The 24028-nt window shown below is 37.4% G+C and overlaps 1 protein-coding gene across 6 annotated transcripts in view; it reads left to right on the top strand.

Moving 5' to 3' along the window:
• Positions 1 to 23113, top strand: part of APAF1 (apoptotic peptidase activating factor 1) — a 63900-nt gene extending 40787 nt beyond the window's left edge. For 4 of the 6 annotated variants that reach the window (XM_042470165.1, XM_042470168.1, XM_042470169.1 and 1 more), the window contains 14 exons: positions 1430 to 1564; positions 2292 to 2417; positions 5908 to 6069; positions 8154 to 8282; positions 9537 to 9662; positions 10427 to 10546; positions 15329 to 15454; positions 16190 to 16315; positions 18439 to 18558; positions 18864 to 18989; positions 19520 to 19645; positions 20260 to 20406; positions 20537 to 20621; positions 20957 to 23113. In XM_042470165.1, coding sequence (XP_042326099.1) covers positions 1430 to 1564; positions 2292 to 2417; positions 5908 to 6069; positions 8154 to 8282; positions 9537 to 9662; positions 10427 to 10546; positions 15329 to 15454; positions 16190 to 16315; positions 18439 to 18558; positions 18864 to 18989; positions 19520 to 19645; positions 20260 to 20406; positions 20537 to 20621; positions 20957 to 21063 — 1761 coding nt within the window. In that variant the 3' untranslated portion in view covers positions 21064 to 23113. Of the gene's footprint in view, positions 1 to 1429; positions 1565 to 2291; positions 2418 to 5907; positions 6070 to 8153; positions 8283 to 9536; positions 9663 to 10426; positions 10547 to 15328; positions 15455 to 16189; positions 16335 to 18438; positions 18559 to 18863; positions 18990 to 19519; positions 19646 to 20259; positions 20407 to 20536; positions 20622 to 20956 lie in introns of those variants that run through there. The other 2 variants (XM_042470166.1, XR_006104237.1) reach the window with 2 other exon arrangements.
• Positions 23114 to 24028: the final 915 nt, after the last annotated feature.

Below are 24028 nucleotides of genomic sequence, written 5' to 3'. Positions count from 1 at the left end.
GGTACAGATTACTATCAGCCAAGGTACAGGCACACTGAACTAGGAATAAATAGCTATGTGATTCAAACTATATGGTGTAAAGGAATTCCATGGCCCTAGAGCATGAAGGAAGAAGTGCAGCCTGCAGGGTCTGTGCAGCCCTAAGTTCTTTTTTCCTCAGCCTCCCCAGTACTCCCCAGAATTTAATCTACCAGATGACCCATTGCTTAGATAATACTTGGTTATTTTCTTCTTCAACTCCACTTTATTCTTAAAATAGATCCATGAGATAGGTTAGGCTGAGTGATACTGACTGCCTCAAGATCACTTACTTGCCCTTCATGGCTGTACTAGTAATTTGAATCCAGAACTCATTGTCTAAGGAAGCATCTACAATGCAGAATTCTTGCAGTTTGACACCACTTTAACTGCCATGGCTCAGTGCTATGAAATTCTGGGATCTTTAGTTTTGTTTATTTATCTTTCTCTTGTCAGAGCTCTGGTGCCACAACAAACTACATATCCCAGGTTTCCATTGGATGGAGTCATGACAGTTAAAGTGATGTCAAACTGCATTAATTCTGCAGTGTGGCAGCAGCTCGTGTCTATCAAATCCTTTCTAGCAGATGTGATGCCAAGCCAGTAGTACAAATGTTTTTGTTTCCAGCTGCACAATTTTGGACTTTTCTATGAAGTGTAATTCTATTTGTATTTTATATAATAACTTTATTTGTGCCTTCTGACTTTTCTATACCTCACAATTACACACTTCCATATCTTTCTTATAGGTGTTTTTTTTAAAGAAAAAGGTGAATAAATAGGCTCCAAGAGTAATTAATAAGGAAATGGATAGTTGTGTCTCCAAATAAAGTTTTTCTATTCAGTAATTTTTCCCCATTACCAGTCTAGCCCAGCACTGTTCACTCTGACCAACAGTGTCTGTTTTGGGTCCTATGTAGAAGTCTTTCCTGTCACATCATATCGGATTCTTTTTAATTTGAGATGTTGATAGTTCTCTCTGGTACTTCCTGCATGCAAGTCCATTGACTCAGAATCTATAACTCAGTGACCATGTAAATTGTATAGCGGCTAATATCTGTCAGTTTCAGATAAATGTCAGATAGTATCTACTGCATTATTTTTGTCTATAATACCAGCTTTTTGCATGATAAAGAATCAGACTTGTTTGGAGAAATTTGCCTTTAGTAAATTTATGCTGCTTTTCATATCTGGCTGGCTCATGATCTGGTTACACAGATCATTAACACTGGCATGTTCTGAACTAATTTTCAAATTAATTTACACCATGGTGAAAATGGTGATAACTAAAAATACATTGCATGTCTAGTCATTTATTCCACAAAGCTTTGTCACTTATCTAAATGAATGTATGATATGTGTTAGAAAAAATGTTTTATAGTATTTTAATTGTTGTATAAAATTATTTTAGGTTTGGAATTCAAGAACAGGTCAACTTGTGTGCTTATTTGAAGAACATACAGAGCAGGTCAACTGCTGCCAATTTAACAATACAAATCATAACCTATTTCTGTTAGCTACTTGTTCAAATGACAGCTTTATCAAAGTAAGTATAGAAGGATGAGGTATTAATGTTCACATTCATTTTACAGTTTTTATTAGGCTTCTGACTATTTTGTGATAGAACATTCGTGGAAATTTATTTGAGCTCTGAATTTAGTGTCTGTAGTCTTGCTTTTCTAGTCTTAGCCACTGGAGGCCGCATGAGCACTATACTGTATGTGAACTCTCTTTGCCAGAGTAGAGGGAATAGGACTGTGCTTCTTTATATCCATCACTTTTGTGCTTTGAGTTTACTGTAGAAGATACTAATATTCTTTCATGCTCGAACACCATATTTATTATAGATCCAGTTCTAAATATTCCTAAGGTTCTTGCCTGTTATAGATAATTTTCCTGTAAATGATTTCTGGGAAAGATACATGAAGGATCCACTCCTACATGACCTGTCCTGCCCTTTTGGGTCCAAAACACGCTGCAGAAATGATCCAGTTTCAGACTGCTTTAACTGCCCTGGCTGAGAGCTAGGGAATGCTGGCAGCTGTAGTTTATTCTAGCACTAGAGCTCTCTGACAGAGAAGGCTAAATGTCTCACAAAACTACAGTTCCCAGAATTTCCTAGCATTGATCCACAGCAGTTAACGCAGTATCAAACTGAATTATTTCTGCAGTGTGTTTTGGACCATTGATTGATAGAGGAGACTCTACTTCATTTCCCAGAAATTCCTTAATGTTTTTTGGTTTCCCCATTTCTTTTGTATTTTTAAATGCAGCTCTGGGATTTGAACAAGAAATACTGCCGCAATACACTGTTTGGCCACAGCAATTCTGTTACTCACTGCAGATTTTCACCAGATGATAAATACATGGCTACCTGTTCAGCAGATGGAACTTTAAAGGTATGTTTGGAGATTCTCAGGTGGTATTTAAAGTCAGATTAAAGCATCTTCTGATTTTGTGTTCTCTGCTGGAATCTAAAAGCTTTTTAAAATACAAAAATTATAACCATGCATGTGCTCTTGGTTGTACTGGCTGAAATCAAGAATTAATTCATGTACTGTATATGTGAAGCTGAAGGCTTTCATGGCTGGCATCCATAGTTTTTTTGTGGGTTTTTTCGGGCTATGTGGCCATGTTCTAGAAGAGTTTCTTCCTGACGTTTTGCCAGCATCTGTGGCTGTCATCTTCAGAGAATGAAGATGCCAGCCACAGATGCTGGCGAAATGTCAGGAAGTAACTCTTCTAGAACATGGCCACATAGCCTGAAAAACCCACAAAAACAATCCATGTATAGTTGTACAGTGATGTCTTAACTCCATTCAAGTGATACTCTTACTGCTCCAATACATGGCCAGAGTTCTAGTCATGTTCTTGACTCATGAGTTACCCATTTGAATTTAGGATGTGCCATTTTGGGAGAACATCTGGACCATAATCTCTTTAAGTAAATTCATCTCTTTAAGTAAGGCTGCATCTACACTGCAGAAATAGTCCAGTTTGACACCACTTTAACTGCCATGGTTCAATCTTGTGGAATTCTAGGGTCTGTAATTTTGTGAGATATTTATCCTTCTCTGTCAGAGAGCTCTGGCATCACAACAAAGTACGACTTCCAGCATTCCATAGTATTGAACCATGGTAGTTAAAGTTGTATCAAATTAGATTATTTATGCAGTGTGGATGCAGCCTAATTTGCTCCTTTAAAATACTTCTTCTTAGCATTTCTGTTTTTGTCATGTCCTTAGTTTGAGCAGTCTGGATGCAACTAGTATGCAGGATTGCAGTATGATCTAAACTTTGAGTCCTATAGCATCCTTCCCACCCTGTACTAGTGCTATTGGTTGAAACCCTATGCATCTCTCTGCTGCACACAATAATTTTAATAATAACTTAATAATAACTTAATCATTTTAATGGTATAAAATGATATGCTATTTACATTTAATTCATTCTCACAACAAATATATTTGGAGTTGTTTAAATTCCATGTGTGTGCAGGCCATTTAAAACTGGATCTCCTCTGTTATATTGCAGGGTACATTATAGTATTCTGAATTTTTGTTACAGTGTTTTAATGGGAAGTTGAAATATATAAATGTCACCGTTATTTATAAACATAATAGATAATAATATATTTCTATGGGAAATAAATGAAAGTAATATATTATTATTATTATTATTATTATTAACCTTTATTTATGAAGCGCTGTAAATTTACACAGCGCTGTACATGCAATCTTTTTAGTTAGACGGTTCCCTGCCCTCAGGCTTACAATCTAAAAAGACAAGACACAGAAGGAGAAGGGAGTGGTGGAGGGAAAGGGTAAGAGGTCCAGCAGTTCCTCTCAACCTCCGAGGCCTGGACCAAGGCAGATGGACTGGAGGGAGGGCAAGGCTTCATAATGGATGGTTAATCATTATCCAGGGAAAGTACATAATCACAAGTAGGATAATACATATACAGTACATAGGAATACAGGAAATGGATCGATAAACAGCCAACAACAGAAGATCAGATAGTAAGCGACAATTATGCGATGCCTGGGAAGGCTTCTCTGAATAGGATGGTTTTCAGCTCCGTTTTGAAGCTGGTTAAAGAAGTGATGGCTCTTGCTTGTGGAGGAAGAAGGTTCCAGGAGTGAGGGGCAGCAAGTGAAAAGGGGCGAATCCGGGATGGGGCAGAGGAAATCCTGGGCTGAGACAGGAACCCTTGACTACCAGAACGGAGGGCCCTGGTGGGAAGGTGAGGAGAAAGAAGGTCTGATAAGTAAGGAGGGGCCAGTCCATGGAGGGCTTTGAATGTCGACAGCAGGAGCTTATACTGAATGCGGAAAGGGAGAGGGAGCCAGTGAAGGGATGCCAACACAGGAGAGATGTGGTCAGAGCGGTGGGTGGAAGTGATAATGCGTGCAGCTGAATGCTGGACAGAGATTAAAGGACGGAGGTGAGAAAGAGGAAGCCCAGCCAGGAGGACATTACAGTAATCAAGTCGTGAGATCACTAGGGCATGGACCAGGATCTTGGCAGTAGAGGCAGTGAGATATGGTCGGATTTTGGCAATATTGTACAAAAGGAATCTACAAGCCTTGGCTGTGGTCTGGATCTGAGGGATACACGACAGAGAAGAGTCAAAGATAAAGCCAAGACTGCGGGCTTGCTGGACTGGTTGAATGGAAATGTTGTCCACAGAGACAGAAAAGGAGTGTTGAAGGTTGGGCTTAGGAGGAAAGACAAGAAGCTCCGTCTTGGACATGTTGAGCTTCAAACGCCGATGGCGCATCCACTGCGAGACAGCTGTAAGGCAAGATGAGACTTGCTGTTCAAGCCTTGGAGAAAGGTCAGGGGCAGAAAGATACAGCTGGGTGTCATCGGCATACAGATGGTAGGAAAAGCCAAAAGAGCTAATGAGTTTTCCTAAGGACAGTGTGTAGAGAGAAAACAGAAGGGGACCCAGAACAGAGCCCTGGGGAACTCCAACAGATAAGGGAACAGGAGAAGAAGTCTGACCACCTGCAACTACTGCAAAAGATCTGCCAGACAAGTAAGATCTAAACCAGTCGAGAACAGAGTCTGAGAACCCAAGGTCAGAGAGTATGTCAACTAGAAGACAGTGATCAACAGTGTCAAAGGCTGCAGACAGATCGAGAAGAATGAGAACAGAGTAAAGGCCATTAGCCTTGGCCTGTAAAAGGTCATTCGAGATCTTAGTGAGAGCTGTCTCTGTAGAATGCCTTGGGCGGAAGCCAGACTGAAAGGGATCAAGGATGGAATTGGCTTCAAGAAACTCAAGACAGCGCGAATAGACTGTTTCACTTCCCTATAAGAAGCACAACCTCACAAGGCTACTATGTAGATAGAAGCTCATTTGATTTTCACAACAAAAAGGTTGGCATTCATTCTTGTGGAGGGAAATTAAAGCACAACATTTGGTAGTACAGTAGGAAAAAAAAAGCAAAGCCTGCACCAATGCTTTGACACTAAGGGACCATTCACACTACACCATTATAGTGCTGTATTCTACTTTAACTGCCATGGTTCCTTTCTGTGGAATCTTGGGATGTGGAGTTTAGAGAGGCGTATTGAGCATTCTCAGCCAGAGAGCTTTAGTACTTCAACAATTTACAAGCCTCATGATTCCATAAGATGTTGCCATGGCAGTTAAAGTAGCATATGACACTATAATTATGTAGTGTTAACCAGTCCCTACATTGTACTGTACTGCATATATGAGAAGAAACTGTTTAGCTGGGTACAGTATTTGGTTATTTCCAAATATCTTAAAATTTAAAAAAAAATCCAAATCACTAGCTAGCATTCTTTTTGTCTTCTACCATATTGACTTTTCAAAAAAGTTAACTCAGTATTTCTTTTTTAAATTTATATCTAAAGCTTTGGTATGTGCATTCAGCAAATGAACTGAAAACTATTGACATAGGAGACTACTTCAGAAATGTGGATGACTACCAAGATGATGTGGAAGTGTTAGTGAAATGTTGTTCATGGTCATCTAATGGTACTACAATAGTGGTAGCAGCCAAAAATAAGCTTTTTGTAAGTATTTAATAGCATGTCGATGGCAATGTCTTCTCTTTGAGTCACTGTGTTATTTTCAGTTGGGTGTTTGACATCTAGTCTATTTTTTTAGCTGGAGAAAGCTTTGCTTTGCTATCTGACTATTGGTACTTGATTCTCCTTAGAAGTCACTGCTACATTTTTAAATGGAGTGGAAGAAGAAAGGTGAGACAGAAGGGGAAAACAGATCTTCAGAATTTATTAATCTTGTTCAGATCAGCATGAAGATCAGGGATACGGGACCTTTAACTACTAGATATTTGTGAACACTGGGCTGATGGAAGTTTTCATTCAGTACCAACTGGAAGGCTACAGGTTTCCCACTTCAGTCAAGTGCTCTTCTCCAGGCAATTTTTTTTCCTGTAGAATAGTATGTGTCCTGTGCATGTAAACACTAACATTTTCACCTGTTTCTAACTATCTCCATACTCTTAGAGATAGCCATGTTATAATGGGATTTTTCATAGGATACATTTCTGTTAACTCACTATCTGACCACCACTTTTATACAGCAAGGGGATAGCTCTTTAACAGTTATCCCTTTTTCTGTTATAGTTTTGATATCAACCTGCAGAATCGTACCAGGCAATAAAGACAGTGCTGCTCCCCATCTGGGGCCATGCAGAATGAATAACTGTTAATTACAAGTCTTAATTGTGTTTAATATTAACCAGGGTTTGAAGGTGATTAGTAAATGCTGTGTAAGTCGAATATGATCATTCTTAACCATAGTTACCTTTTTGCTGGTAAAATGCTATGATGCATTTAAGGCAGATGGAAGGAGATTTGTACTGTAAAGATGAGATGTGTAGTGGGAGTTGCAAATTCTTCAGTTAAGAGATCACCACTAGTATATCTGCACCCACTAAAAGTACAACTGTGCTTTTAATTAATTTTTACATTAAGCACCTCAGAGAGTAAACTCTCATAAAAGTTCATTCACTGGCTCTACCTGGATGCTCTCTTGTAAGGAATAAAATGTGTTAAACATTTTCATGGGCACATTTAGATTCACTGGTAAGCCAGATTTCTAAATAATTCTGGTTTATTGGAAGCAAAGCAACATACTGGTGTTAAACAGCAAGAACAGCTGAACAAACCACAGGCCATCCTTGATTTGCTGATGTCCAGAGCTGAACATTTGGTTTGTCTGAGAAGCTAGAGAAACAAACCTGTAACAAACTGTGTGCTTTTCCTCCAGCTTGTTGCTTTTATGCAAATATCATTAGTCTTTTACAAAAATGTAGGTTCAGTTTAGGAAAATAAAATTTTAACTCTTTGAAACATTTCAGCAGTCTTTCAAAAGGTTCTGTGAGCTTAGGAAGCAGAACAAATGTAATTGACATTAGAGATTATTTTAATAAATTTATAAAATAATTAACATTATAAAGAGTGTTTTGGGGATTTTACACTTGAATTCTTAAACTGTTGTGGGACTAATACTGACACAATAATAATGCTTTTATTCAGGCTTTGATAAATTAGCTTTTTAATTATAATTTGCAGAAATAGTATGCTTTTGAAGATTAGTAGTAGATTTTTTCCCCTTTTTAATGAATGTTAAATCTGTTAATAGCCTATTATTTATTATAAATGCATTTATAGTTTTAAAAGTGAAATTGTTAAGATAATTTCACGCTAATAACTGATGGACACCACTGATCACTGTGTTTAAAAAAAGGCTTGATCATAGATCTGAACTGCCTTTCATCAGTGACGGTCAGTGTAAGAAAATAATAATCAGCAGTCACCAGTATGGTTGCAATCCAGCAACCATACTGGTTGCTGGATTGCAACCATACTGCAGAAGTTGCCTGTTAGCATGAAAGGACTGTCATCTCCTCCTCATTGCAACTCTACACCTCCCACAAACTTGTTCTGCACAGTTTTCTTGCCCTCCATCACAGGTTTTGAAGGGCACATAGATATGCAGCAAATGAAAGGGAAATTGACTCACTTTCCTTTCTGCAGACAGAAGCAATTTGCCAGCTGACCAAACCCATTTCTTGAGATCTTTTAATGTGACTAGTATAGTTATCTTAAAATGACTATTGTCTTTTCAGCTTTTTGATACCAAGACCAGTGATTTGTTGGCAGAAGTCCTTATAAGCCACCAGAGTACTATTCAGTACTGTGATTTTTGTCCAAATAGTCAGATGGTAGCAGTTGCTTTATCACATTATTCTGTGGAGGTATGTAACTGTGTTTACTATAATGTAAGTAATTCCTTTCCATTTGTTATGGTGGATGATTTTAGAGCGGGAAAGGAAGGCAGCTCCAGCTTCTTGTGCTTGCAAGAAGTGTGAACGTTCAGCCATTGTTAACTATAGGTGGGATGGGTAAAGAGTCTTGGAATTGAGGTCCAAAACACACTGCAGAAATAGTCCAGTTTGAGACCACTTTATCTGCCCTGGCTCAGGGGTAGGGAATCCTGGGAATTGTAATTTTATTTTAGCACTAGAGCTCTGTGACAGAGGTTAAATGTCTTGCAAAACTACAGTTCCCAGTAATCTCTAGGATTGAATCAGCGCAGTTAAAGGAGTCTCAAACTGGATTATTTCTGCAGTGTGTTTTGAACTCAAGATTCTGTAGTTCACTTGTCAATCAGAGTAAGCAGTACTGAGCCCAGATGGACCAGTGGTATTACTGTGTTCATTTAACTTTTGTATGGAGTCAGAAAAAGTAAATATATAAACAAAGGAATTGTAACAGTTTAAGTTAGGGTTAGGAGAGGATATAGGAGTGATAGACATGGCTAAATAATGAAACTGATGGGGAAAGAGGGAGTCTTAAAAGTAGTAATAGAAAAGAGCATTGACTCTTTTGGTTGGGTTGGCACACGGGGATAAACGCAATTGCGATGAATTGCTCCCCCTGCCATCCCAGAATGAAGCTTCTCGGTTAGTACAACTTTTCCATTTTTATGATTAAAAGGGCCGAATTGAGACATCAGTTTCATTCATATATATATATATATATATATATATATATATATATATATATAATTGTGTATATATAATAATTATATATTTTATATAGTTTATGTGTGATAACTGCTAACAACTTACTCTCTCTAGAAAAATGATCTAATATTTTAATAATACATGTTAGGAGTATTTAGTTCCTCTCTCAACGGATATCTGTTTGAAGTGTGGATTCCTGAAAATGAAGTCCATAGATATTGACTAATTTACAAAGTCACTCAGGAATACTCAGTGGAAAACTAACTTGGGGGGAATAACAGCAAGAGAAGACTTCATATCCTGCTTCTCAGCTTCTCATAGGTGGTTGGCAGCTCTGGGTACATTATGCTGGACTAAAGAGGTATTATGACTGATTCAGCATTGCTGTTTTTATGTTCTTGTATTAAAAGTAGAAAAGAAAGATGCCCCAAATAGCCACTATGGTATAGTATCACTTATTTTTTTAAACTGTATTTGCTTCAGATCTGGAATATTGAATCCCTTTCCAAAATAGCTGACTGTCGTGGACATATGAGCTGGGTTCATTCTGTGACATTTTCTTTTGATGGCTCTCTGTTTCTCACTGCTTCTGATGATCAAACAATAAGGGTATGTTTATTTTTTTTCTCCCAGATATTTTCTAAGCATTGTATTGCTTATTTAACAAGAAGCAAGAGAGAAATTAATTTAATTGCACTCTATGACTGCTTCTGTGCTGCAAAAATAATGTAGTTTGACCCTGTTTTTACTGCCATGACTCAGTGCTATGGAATTCTGGAATCTGTCGTTTGTTGTGGCACCAGTGCTCTCTGACAGAGAAGACTAAATATCACACAGAATATTTTTTGCAGCCTATTACAGTCCTATCCAACTGTAGTTTTCTAAGATTTACTTGTAGATCAAATCCAGAATTATAACAAATTATGCATAAAAAACTACAACATACAAAAATATTTTTAAAAACATATTAAAACATGTTAAATTTATTTATCATAAATAACAGAACAAAAAAAACCTGGAAAGCATGTATTCATAGTGGAAGAACAAAATGAGACAAAGTCTCCCTCATCACCAATTGGCCGCCTTCAGGGGCTATTCACTTCTCAGATGTTTCTGGAGTAGCAGTCTCATTCAGAAGATCCACTTTGATAGAGAGTGCAGATTGCAATTCCTGAAATATCAGAATTGAATAGCACCTGAAGAAGACCAATTGATGTTAAGACTGAAATATGTTGGCCTTTTAAAGAAATAAACACTTCTTTCTTCATTCCTTCTTCCATCCTGAATAACAAACAGAAATACAAATTGCTGATTTGTTTGTGGTCAGTGTCTAAAAAATTATGACCTCATAGAATTTCTGCTGTTTTAAACAGATTTGGGAGACAAGTAAGGTGTGCAGCCTCTCTGCCACTGTGTTAAAACGTGAAATAGATGTTCGGTTTCTGGCCAATGAAGTAGTCATCTTAGCCATTGATAGTTCAAAGCATCTGCAAGTAAGTATGTTTGAGTGCACTGAGTTATACCTGTTTTGGCTTGTATTGTACCTTACAGGGCTGCTGTCTATTAATCATAAAAGAATAATTGTGAATACAGCTTATAGTTCTGTATAATGTCAGCTTTTTGCAAAACTCCATTCTTAACATATTTATACAGTTCATTTGTGTTTAAATCATTCAATGGCTTTCTGTTGTTCTCCCATAGTAGCAGTATTTTAGGCTCATCCTTAAAAAGGTAGAGATACTGATGTGGGTTTCTCCTGTCTGTGAAAGTAATCTGTAGTAATCTGCTGTTTGAAGCTCTTTATTGGCACTTGCTTGCACTTGAAGAATTGTGCTCCAGAAACTCTTAGAAGATTTGGATTATCTAGAACAGTGGTTGCCTTGAGGATGATTTTCATTGGGAGAAGAATGAGAAAGTGTAACTAGTTACTTTTCCTTGATCTCTCCATGGTTTTTGATATCATGGACAGTAGTTTTCTCCTGGAATGGGAAGCACTGTATTGCAGTGGTTCTGCTCCTGCTTGTATGGTTGGTTCCAGAATGTGGCAATGGAGAATCAGTCTCTGCCCATTGGAAATTGACTGTGGAATGCCAAAGAACACAATCTTTTAAACGTCTAATAGAACCTATTGAGGCAATCATTGGGGGATTTGGCACTGGATATCGTAAGTGTGTACATGACACTCATCTCTGTTATACTAATGTCAGTTATGGACCAGTTTCTGAATGCAGTGGTGGGCTGTATGAGGGCTGATTGACAGAACTCTAGTCATGGAAAGACTGAGGCCCTGAGTGTAGGTGGTTTCCAAGTCTGGGATTTGGGTAATTTCTCTGTCTTCAGTGGTGTTAACACTGAGACTGTTCCTCAACAGAGGTAATCTAGCCATATGATAGATTGGAAACACCAAGATGGTGTTTTGTAATGTGCTCTGTATAGGACTACTCTTGGACCTGATCCATAGGCTACAAAGAGGGCAAAATTTTGCAGCCAGGCCTATGCACATATAACTCCTGTGCTAAAAGTGTTAACTTGGTTTCCAGCCTCATGGTGAGGAAGGCACACTTTACTGTGTCCTAGAGTTGCTGGCCTAGGCTGCAGATCTCATTACTTGTGATGGGGAAAATGAGGATAAACTTTAGATTGTGCCTAGAATATATATAGTAAGTTGTCCAGATTGTCAGTCAATCTGAAGCAGTGTTAGGGCATTCTTGTGAAACTACTAGGCTTCCTAGCCTGATCGCAGTCTAAGACTTCTGTAGAACTGAGAGAGTGTGTTTATACAGTTAAGGTAGCTTGCTGAGAGACAGATTTGTTTTCATCTATTCATCAGGATTTATTGTATCAAGAGCTAAACGTCCCAGAGTTTCTTGTGCATAGGCAGGAAGAAGGGACACTTGGTGGGAAGAGCAAACATTTCTTTTTCCAATATGAGTCACAAATCCTTGTGTAAGTGTCTAATTCATCCAACAGTCAGTTTTCATGCAACTTTGGGTCATGTCATCTGCCCAGTAGAGAGCATTCAAGGAAATTAATAACATTAGGGGCAAAGCAAACCAGCAACTTGGAGCAGCCACTTTCTACTCCAGCCCTGATTGGCTGGGAGCTGGGGCAACTGCTGTGAAAGCGGGCCACCACCATGGTCCCAAATGAGCTGCTGGCAGGAGTGGTTTTTAACTGCACCTTTTGCCGCCGCCTTCAGACCGCCTTAGTTGGCCTTGGATCGGCTACCAGCCAATCTGGGGGCATGCGTCACCTGCACACCATGTCCCCGAAGTGTCCAGAAGCTACACCTTTTGGTTCATCTGTTTTGGACCATTAATTTTAGTTTCTGTTCACTTGTAAAATATACATTATGCCCACCACATTTGTTGGGGTTAGAGGTGCTCTGTATACACCCCCTGTGAAAATGGAGCAAATTGCAACTAAAAACTATTTTTTTTACCCATGAGAACAATTCTCTAGGAATCTCTAGGTCCTCCAGCACAACTCTGTGGTCAACATCCACCAGAAGTTGACCATAGAATCACTCTAGAGCGCCTATAAATGCCAATAAAGTGTTTTCTCTAAGAATCTATAGGTTTTCCAGTGCAAAACTATATCCATCTTCTGGCAGAATTTGGAGGGCTTAGAGTTTCCTAGAGAAAACATAATAATACAATCTGCAAATAATCAGATCAGCACAAGTCAAAGCCGCAAATGGGACAGACCGACTATAAAACTTCTAAATGTCTGATTTACAGTTACAGTTATGCTACAGGTCTTTCTGGGAATTCTTGTAGTGAAATATATCTCAGAATATTCAGGTCTACTTTGGGAAAAATGAGTTAATCCAACTAATATTATTAAATGTGATTTACAAGATACATCAGCACCTAATTTCCCAGTAGATAAGAACCCCACATCCCTTAATTTGGGTTATGCTCCTCCCACTCACATGGACATATGTCTACTGGAAATGGACATATCACAGGTAAGAGCCTATGTCCCTTTTTCAGTGAAATGTGCATTGCTAAATGGAGTTTTTGCATGCTACAAGGGACTATGGCAGAAACTGAAAAAAATTCAACAAGTTAGCAATCATTAAAAGCTGCAGGCTTTCTATGGTGGGGCAAGAAAGCTTGTTTTCATTCTGAAATTATTGTTACATATTCTTCATTTCTGAAAAATACTACTTTTGTTTACTAGGTTTACTAGTTTTGTAACATTTTGGTCGTTAACAAAGGGATTATGCTGTTAGTATCTTGATTGTATTAGAATTCTAATAGTCCAAAATGACTGTAACCAATTGAACTTTTAAGATTTGCTTTTTTGGCCTTGTTCATTGGAAAACTGGATCAAATTTACTTTACTAATTAGTGACAAGTGGGACTTGCAGCAAAATGTTCATGATTCCAGCTAACCAGCTGGTGCCCTATTCCAGATTACTATACATTTGTTCCTTCATATTTGCTGGGGTTAGGGGCACAGGACCCTCATGAATGTAGAAAACCCAGAAATAACAAAAACTCTATGTTTTTACCGAGAGAACACCTCTCTAGGAATCTTTAGGTCCTCCAGTGCAACTCTGCGATCAACATCTGCCAGATACTGACCAAAGAATTGTGCTGGAGGAGCTCCAAATGCCTAGTGGAGTGTTCTCTCTAGGAATATCTAGGTCCTTCAGTTCGACTTTTAGTTAAAGTTGATTGTAGAGTTGCTCTGGAGGACATAGATATTCCTAGAGAGAGTATATTAATAAAATTCATGAATAATCAAATCTGCAAAAGTCAAAGCTGCAAAAGTGGAGGGATGAGTGTAGTCTGTTCCCTCCAACTTCCATATTTCTGGTCTCTATCCTACAATATTTAATAATATTCCCAGCACTCATTGTTCTGAGAAAATATAATTAAAGTAACAAAATGAAATAATGAAATACATGTAACTATATTTTTATAAATACTGCCCCCCCACTGTATTATTGTTGAGAGGAATTATACACCAGTGTGGGAGGTGAGAAGAATTAGAATCCATCAAGGTATAAAGGGCATCAGTACTGGCCAATGATGAAGCCAGAAATACGGCTGGCTTTTGTTCTAGCATTTGCTTGTTCACACCAGTGGTCATTAGTCTTCTACAAGTGGATAAATTCATGCACACCTTCATGTTTTATTACTCCTTTAATGTTATGAAACTATGGCTTATGCATTTAACAGCCTGCATAATTTATTTTGTTTAAATTTTAAAAATGATGTAGCAGCTGTTTTGCATGGGCGACTATAAATGCATACATACATTGAATAATATTCCTCTTCATTCTTCTTTTTAATATATTAGCGTTGCTATGGATATTGGTGAAGTGGGAAATAGAAAAGGCTGCAGCTGCTCTATGCTGTGATGCTGATCATGTTTACATGTCAGTGAATAGTTAAAATATTTCTGAAAAATAATTACAAGCTTTTTTTAGACATGGAAGAAGTCAGATTGTGATAGGATGACTTGTTCTAAGCAGATTTCGGAGGACTCAGACTTCTAAGATAAAGATAAGCACTTAGCATTCTTTTTATTTAAAAAATGGAAAAGAAAAAAGAAACAAGTATGTCAGTCACACCCATTCTTCACACGTTTGTGTCATGACTTTTTCTCCTTAGAGCTTTGTAAATATTGTTACTGGTTGTCATTGCACCTCTGAAATGACAAAAATAGAACATTAATTTTAATATTCATTTTTAGTGCAATTACCCCCCCCCCCACACACACACACCAATTAATGTACTGTATATGAAATGTCAGAAAACCTCATAGCCTGTACAAAACATTTGATTTAAAGTTAATGTGGAAAGCTAGCCCAATACATCAAACTTAATCCATGGATATAGTGTTGCCAAAGTACTGTAACTTCCATGTAGCCTTCCATTTAATTCTAGTTATAATAAACTACACTAGCAATGGAATTTGTGTGTGTGATTGGAAATCTCACTTAATTCCAAGAGAGGTTTGTACTTGAAAACCCTGGATTCAGATCCCTACTCTGTCAGGGGTACAGATCTTGGACCAATCATCCTCTCTTAACCTATATCACCAAGTGGTTTGTAGAAATAGAAAGTAGCGGTACAGAGCCATTTATTCTATAGTTCTTTCTTTTGAAGGGCATATAAAAAGGTAGCATGCACTGAAGTTGTCAATATGATTAAAAGTTTCCACTGAGAAAGTATTCAGGCATTTTCTTTAGGACTGATGTACTCTGAAGAAAGATATTGTGCTTTATAATCCTTTTTCAATTATATATTGCATTGCAGCTTATTTATGGATACACAGGCCAGACTTTTCATTTGACTAAAGGACAGGATCATTTCATATGCTGTTGTTGCCTGAGCAATGATCTGCAGACTGCTGCATTTGGAGAGAAGAATGGAACAGTAAAGGTAAGCAACTGATTTTCAGAATGAGTAGTCTTTGCTTGTATTCTGTTTATTGTTCAGTACAGTATTCTCTCTCTTTGTCTTCATTTGTCTGTCTGTCTGTCTGTCTATCACAATAGCAATATCACAGCCTACAGCCAGTTAAAGGTAAAGGAGGACAGGGGAAGGAGCAGTGGGGGTCTGCCATTGCTGTCCCTTGAGGCTGAGAGAGCATGACTTGTGTGTCGTGCCTTCAAGTTCTTTCTGACTTATGGCAACCCTAAGGTGAAATTATCATGGAGTTTTCTTGGCAAGTTTCATCAGAGGTTTTTTTTGCTATTGCTAGCCTGAGGCTGAGAGAGTGTGCGTGCGCGTGCTTGCTTGCGTGTGTGCCTTCAAGTCATTCCTGGCGACCCTAAGGTGAAACTGTCATGGGGCATCATTTCTGGGGCGCGACGTGCGGACGCAGTGCATTCGCTATGTCAAGATGGTGGCGGCCGTGTGGAACGGCCGTCGCCATTTTGTACGGACTCAGTCCGTACTAGGGTTAGGGGCGTCTGGAAGAGACGCCCCTTTCTAACCCTAGTATGGACTGAGTCAGTGCTAGGGTGCCCGTTTGTAACGGGCCTCAGTCTCTAAAAGGTTAGCCATCACTGTATTAAAGTTTTTAAAAAATACTTGGGCATTTTGCCTCTTTGAGACCATGTTTTCCTTTGCTTATGAATGCCTCACATATGCCATTTGTTTCATTTCACACAGGTCTTAAGTCTGTCAAATGGAAACATTTTAAAATCTAGAACTGGACACAGAGAAGCTGTACAACACTGCCAGTTTACTTCTGATGGGAAAATGCTTATTTCAAGCTCTGATGATTCAACTATACAGGTGTTGGAATATTTTGATGGTTAGGATATCTGTAATATTTTTGGAAAATTTAAGTTCCACCTAGAAAAATATTTTTGCTTGAATCTCTCTGTAACTGCTTAGATGAGCCAGAGGTTATGAGAACTATGGTATGCGGAAAATTTCCCTTTATATGTTTTCAAAACTTAAAATATGTAGCATCTTAGAATAAGGTGTTACGAAAAAGCAAGCTTTAAATCTAATGTGTCTGATTTAGTTTATTAAAATTAATTTGAAGATATTGATTTGAGTTTTTAAAAGTTTTTTTCATGACAGTTGTGGGAAATGCACTTTTGAAGATATTGAAGCTCTTTTTTTGGTAAAAGGTAGGATACATCTACTTAAACATGAAAAACAATGAACATTAAAAGGTAGATATCATGATTTTACAACTGATAAATAAGAAAGCTTTTAAACTAGTGTAAATTTCACAGCTTTTACCTTTTTGTATTTATTGGGTGTGATGTATACACACATTTAAATTCAATAGATTTCATTGGAATATCAGTATGCTTCAGTGCCATAAGTGCACATTGTTGCATTTTTCTTTAAGTCATTTGAAGGCTGAGACCAGGATCCAACATTGACGGTATTGTACTGTTTGTGATTGTACACACACTTGCACATTTTCAAAGCTTGTGCAAGGAGGCATCCAGTACTTCCTTCTGGAAGCATTTCTCCATTCTGGGTGGTGCAACAGGTCAGCTTACCTGCTGGTTGAACACACCCCAAGCCAAGATGAACAAGAGAGGAAGAGAGCAAAGAGGAAGTGTAAGAGAAAGAGAGCTGGGCTGAAGAGAAATAGGCTGAATTTCTAGAAACAAAGGTTTGTTAAGGTAGAACATGCTTATAGTACAATTGTGTTTTTTTAACAGACACCCCTCCCCCCTCCCCAAACTGGCATCCTGTGTAAGTATGCCAGTGAGGCTTTTCACTCCATCAGCATTGTATTGGGTTTCAGTCTGAGAAGTGTACTAAAAATGTGAGAAAAGGTTAATCAATGGGCTACTATTGGTGAAGTCCCTCTCAAATTCAGAAATGAAGTTAGTGACCACATCTAGTAACTGTCCTTCACACTCTGGGATAGGGCTAATACTGAAACAAGTGAGAATTAGTAATGCAGTCTTTTTGCTAAGGTGTCTGTTAATGCATACTGGTCAGTATGACAAGTACCAAACCATCTCTAGAACCTGAACTTTGGAAGTGGGATAATTCTTGTGAGGAACGTTGGCTTCAGAAGTGCTTCAAGATTTTGGAAGAACATTATAACAGGAATAAAGTCTAGCATTGTCCCCCTGTGGGACTTCTGCTGTACCATCTAGCTTATAGGAACATAAGAACCATTCTGCAGGAGACCAAAAGCCTCTAGTTTAATACTGCCATGATTGCACAATAGAAGCTGATGGCAAGTATACAAGGAAGAGATGGATGTAGTTAAAGTCTTTTGCTTATATTTCCAATGAACTGAGGTTCAGAGGCATAGGACCTCTGATAGTGGAAGTAATATATAGGTTGTATGACTGTGAGTCATGGATACATTCATTATCCATTATTCACCTGAGGGGAATGATCAGGGGTACATTGCATTTCAAAAGCATTTCATCACCTCAGAAGCACAATGTAACTGCAGGCATATATCCTTATCTCACCATTTGTGAAGAGTGGAAGATCTTGTAGAGATCCTGTTGGTTTGTTGCACTTAAACCATAAATCTCTAGGCACCATATAATACACAAAGACTGAGGTCCTGAATCATCAAGCTGCATTGTAGCTGCAATGATGGAGCTCCAGCATTAATAGTTACTTCTACTGATGCCACCCTTCAACAACCTACCTCTTAAGCTAGGCAGTGCCCTTACTGAAGGGTTTCCAAAGCACTGCAGATTGGGCAGCCGGGGAATGATTACTGTAGCACTCTCCCAGTGATTGGGCACATTGAGATAGACCACTCACAAATTCCCAACAGGATGCTAGCCGATATGTATCAAACACCTGATCCAAGTGTCTGAGGGTTCTATTTTTGCTTTGAAAAAATACGTATGTGCTAGTCATTGATGGATTTAAAAATGCTTTTCTTAATTTGTTGTCATGTCTGTTTTAATTAGGTATGGAATTGGCAGTCAGAGGAATGTATTCTTCTGAAAGGTCACAATGAACCTGTCAAGAATTTTCATCTTCTAAAAGACTCAAGGCTTCTGTCGTGGTCATTTGATGGGACAGTTAAGGTAAATAAGAACTCTGCATACTGACAGCATAGACTGGTACTTGTATGTAAATTTACAGGGAATCAAACACAAGCCATATGAAATTTTATATTTGTCCTGGTTCTTTAAATAAAATAAAAAATAAATAAACTTCAGATAAGATTAGAGTCTCTCTTTAAAAGATAAAATGAACAGTGAATGGAGATTATTTTATGTTTTAAGCTATGTGTTACTGAGTATTTTGAAAGCAAAATAGGCACATTGGCATTCTGTTTGCATGCTTTGACCAAAAGAATTGTTTACTGGTGAATATTTTAATATTACAGCTCTGGAACACACTTACAGGAGAACTAGAAAAAGATCTCACCTGTCATGAAGACGCTATTCTTTCTTGTGCTATTTCACCCAATAACACTATGTTTTCCACTACCTCTGCTGACAAGACTGCCAAGGTCAGTAAATATTTACAAACACATACTAAATTTTCTATACTAATAAAGTATAGGTCAGGATCTAGACAGAGATAAGCTCTTTCATATGCAGTTTGTAGTAATTTAGAGGGAGAATTACCTATATACTTATTGTATATACACATGTATAAGTCTAGAAATGTCAAAAAAATTGACCCAAAAAACTTGGCTCATCATCTATGGGTCACTATAACAACTGTACTTTTACTTTTATAAAAACTACAACAACATCCCCTTTCCCATTCAGTGGCAAAAGGCACTGGAGCATGGCTTTGGTGTGGTTTCCAGACTCATAGGACGCTTGCATCATTTAAACAGCATACCTCCAAAGTGACCTGAAGCAGCTCTATTTTGGCCTGTCTGTATGGGCCCCTGTCCCAGATCTTCCATATGTCAATGTATCATAAACTACCTGTGCAGAAGATTTCAGGTTCATCTGTTGTGGAATGTAAAATGAACCCAAAATGCTGAAATACAAGTTAACCAGTATGTTTAATATTTTAAATCTTCAGATATGGAGTTTTGAAACATCCTCAATTCTTCATAAACTAAATAGTCATGAAGGCTGTGTAAGATGCTGTGTTTTCTCCCCTAATAATGAACTGTTTGCCACAGGAGATGACAATGGAGAAATTCGGGTATTTCAATTTGTTACTTTAAAATGATTTATTGAATAGCATAGGATAAAAGCAAATTCTGTCTGAATTATCAGTACAAATGGCTGATTTAGTCTGCTAAATGTTTTTTGAATGACGGTGTTTTGGTTTTGCATTAAAACAGGAACAGTGTATAGTGGAGAAGGCTTTCAGGGTAGTTATGGATTAATTATTCAACTACAAAGAAAATAAAATGGGTGGGGAACTTTTTAAAACTGCTTTAAGATGTCAAAAGGATAACGAAAAAAGTTGAGTTTCAATATTTTTTGTGCATGGTTGAATTTGTGAATTTGTAATATGATTGTGTTTAAAATCTAGAATTTCTGTAAAGGATAGAGTATAAATAAAATAGTTTAAAAGGCAGAACAGTAAATTTAGCCTAGTAGGTAGGAATAAATTTGCAAACCAGAGGTGTCAGAGAACAAGCTGGGCAAATAATTTGAAAAAGACTTAAGGTACAGTATAAGATGTTTTGTTTTGTGGATTTGGGAAACTTTATGCCGTGATATGTGTTTTATACTGCCCTTCAGTAAAATGTTTAAATTATTATGTATGATACTACACTAAACATATGTTTTGCATTATTTATGCCTCAGGTTTGGAATGTCTCAAGAGGTGAGCTGCTTCACCTCTGTTTTCGTGCTTCAATAGATGAAGGAGAATCAGCACATGGAGGCTGGGTAACAGACCTTTGCTTTTCCCCTGACAGTAAGATTCTGGTTTCTTCGGGGGGATACATAAAGGTAATCTCAATAAAATAGTTAATGAAAAACAATAATGTTTTTGCAATATATTAAAAACTATTTGAGGTATTACTTGTTAAGATCCCTGTATAGGTAAGAAATAGCCAGAATGCTAACTCATCCCTCTTAGGTTAACAAGATATTTTGGCGATCTACCCAAGTCTCAGCAAGAAATTCATTCATATTTTGTATGCACCTTATAAACATACTTGCAGGTAATTTTGAACATGATATTTTTAATAACTTGCATGATACAAAGTTTGTATACATTTGAACCATTAGAAGGCAAAGGGGTCAGTATCTCAGCCACCCACGTGAACAGTTTTAGATTTTGGAAGATTTCAGATTTTAGAATTCCAGATAAGAAATAATCAACCTGTATAATGTTGTCAACATCATTCTGTACTGAAACCTGAGACTAAAAAAGTAATAGTGTGTGCTTGTCAAATGTATATGGAAAAATATGGCCCAAATTGGTTGTGATGTCTAGAATATGCTGCATTAAGGTTTTATTTCTTTTTAACTGTGAACACATTTTTCTTCCTTTTAGTGGTGGAATGTGGATACTGGTCAACCTCGGCAAACATTCTACACAAATGGAACCAATCTCAAATCTCTACATGTGTCCCCAGATTTCAAAGTATGTGTGACTGTTGATAATCTTGGCATTCTTTATGTGCTACAAATTATCGAATAAACCTTTTAAAGACTGTGACAGCTTTTGTAATTGCAGCATTTTGAGCCAGAAGCATTTGGGGGTGGGAGAATCCTTGAGGTTCTTATGAAATGTGAAGTGATTTCTTCTCTGACATGCATTTATATGGATGTATATTTGTAAATGTTTCTGAGCCAGAAGCATTTGGAGGTGGCAGAATCCTTGAAGTTCTTATGAAATGTGAAGTGATTTCTTCTCTGACATGCATTTATATGGATGTATATTTGTAAATGTTTATATGCGTGTAAATTTGTAAATTTATTTTGTGTTTGATCAACTCTTTAAAGTTTGGTTTCCATCTTCTAAGTATTTCTGTAGCTACTTAAAGATTGGAATACATTAGGGTATTTCCACAGATGGAATGCATTTTGTAAATGTAACCAGGAGGGAGGTCATCTCCTCATTCTTCTGCAGATTCTCTGTACCGTAAAAATGTACCGTTGATGCCTGAACTGATTTTTGGTTAGTGCATAGGGCTGCATTGGTGAGTAGAAGGAAAGGAAATTCTATTACACTAGCAGCCATGTGCTAATGTAATGTTGAATTTAGGCTAAAGAAATATACTAAGGGTAATTGAAAGGAGTATGATACATTGACATTTCATCACTGATCTTATAGAAGGTGTTGTTAAAACATATGCAGTTTCCTAAAAACATAGTTTTTTTTTATTGCTGTTTTATAGATACAGATAGATTTATAATGTGAATTCCAAAAGCCTCGATAAACAGTGTGAATTACTGAAAGCTCCAGTATCATAAAATGAAATACTAAGCAATACTGTTGTGTTACTACAAGCAGTAGCAGCTTGTGCTTTTCAGACATAGTAGTCTAAATATACTGGTGGATAATTGTTTCGAAAATTCTACTGGGCTAAAAAAGCATTGCCCCATACCACCTACAGAGAGGATCTGTAGGTTCGTGTCTATCCACCTGCTTAGAATTACACATATGAAAAGCCATTTCAGTATCTTTTATGTCTTCTGTTCAGATTAAGTTTAAACCATTGTCTTTCTATATTTGCCAAAGTTTTTTCTCGCCTGTTAAAAAATTACAGTATTCTGATCTGATAAAATAATTTTTAAATTGTAATATATCCGATAAAGAAAATGAAAGTAAAATGTGATGGTAAATGTCTTGAGGTTGTTTTTTTCGCCTCTGGGTTTTCATATTTTTCCTACCATATATGTACTTGAGCAATATGTTGCTATTTTAACTAACAATATTCTTCTGCTCAGGGATTGGAAAAGTTATTTTTTGGTAGACAGTTCTCTCATTTCCCCAGCCATCATACGTGCAGAGTGATTCTTTGGGCTGCTGGCATGTTGCAAGTAGCAACTTGAGATTCTCTTTTTGCCTCTATCCTACTGACCAGAAAATCCTCATGTTTTGCACGCAAAGAATATACCATGCAAAGAGATGTTAAGGAAGCCAGTCCTCTTTTATGCAAAATTCCATAGCAGCTGGAATGTAGGACAGTGAAGCAGAATTACTCTTGTTATGGGTTTCATCACATTTTAGGTTAAGTAAGAAAAATTATGTTGGGTTAGGTGTTTAAAAATAATTGAGGATGCCCAAGTTCATGGAAAACATTTCCAGTGAAGTTCTTCAAATGAAATTGCATTTTAAAAAAAAATCTGCTGGTGCTTTTTATTGCAAATGAAAATTAAAAAGCTACATCCTTAAAAGGCAGGTTGTTGATTTGTAATCATTTGGAGGGAGAAATTGTTTCCAATTTAACTAGCATTTTAAGATATAGTAAGAATACTAATAGCATCTTAGACTTTTGCTTTTGGCTATATTGTGCTGCTTTATGTTAATTTATATATATATCTGTGCATCAAAGGAAAAAGCTAAATTTGCTGACTACACTGAATTTTTAAAATGATATGAAAACGTTGCCTTGGCAATGTTGTTGGGTTTTTGTTAAACAAGTTGTTATTTTCTTAAGCAATAAATATTTTTATATAATGCGAAATGCAGTATATTTTCTCTCATCTTCATCTGTTAATTCATTTGTTTCTTTTCATTATTAGTGTCCTCTTGCTTTGAATTTTCTCTTGAATACAAGGAAGAAGTCAGAACACAGTCCTGTGAGATTATCAAGGGTTACACTGGCTATGATTATGTTATGAATAGTTATGGTATCTCTATATTGCCTTTAATATGTGCCTCTTGACTTTTTAACCTCTCTTGAAATTGCTTGCATCTAGCCTCTCTTCTCTTGTTGCCTTCTCTTGTCCTTATTGGGGTGAAGCAGGCAAGCAGCAAGGAGCAGCCTCTGGTGGCAGTTGCACTTCCAAAGCAGGCACCATCACTGTCCCAAACTGGCTGATTTCCTTGCCTCAAAGACAGTTTCATTGTCCAAAGATGGAAGAGGCAACAAGAGGATCAGCTATTTTAGGTCTGATCCTAACCAATAGGGATGACCTAATAAATGGGTGCAAATGGTGAGATCCTTAGGTGGGAGTGATCATGTTCTCCTGGGGTTTGCATATGGTGGAAAGGAGAAACCAGACATAGTTAGACACACATTCTAGACTTTAGGAAAGCTGATTTCAGTAAAATACTGGGGGTGATCCTGTGGTCAGGAATACTAAAAGAGAAGGGAGTTCAGGATGGATGGGAGGTTCTCAAAATTTCCATTTGACAGGATCAATTTGAGTTTTGGTGGTATTTCTTTACATCATCATTCATATTTTAAGAGGAGTGCTGCGATTTCTGAGATAATCGTATACTTAAATTGAAATTTAACTTCTGAGTTTGTTATTTCAGTGGTCTCTGAGGATGTTTTTTTTAAATAGCCACTCACCTCGCTTGCGTGCTTGGCAAAATTCCTTTGTACTCTTGAGGAATTTTTTTTTTTTGGAAACAGTTGCCCTAGCCATGAAGTCGGAGGTTACACATTTT

Source organism: Sceloporus undulatus, chromosome 5, assembly GCF_019175285.1.
Source record: "Sceloporus undulatus isolate JIND9_A2432 ecotype Alabama chromosome 5, SceUnd_v1.1, whole genome shotgun sequence".
Lineage (NCBI taxonomy): Eukaryota > Metazoa > Chordata > Lepidosauria > Squamata > Phrynosomatidae > Sceloporus > Sceloporus undulatus.
This window is presented reverse-complemented; position numbering and strand designations above follow the sequence as displayed.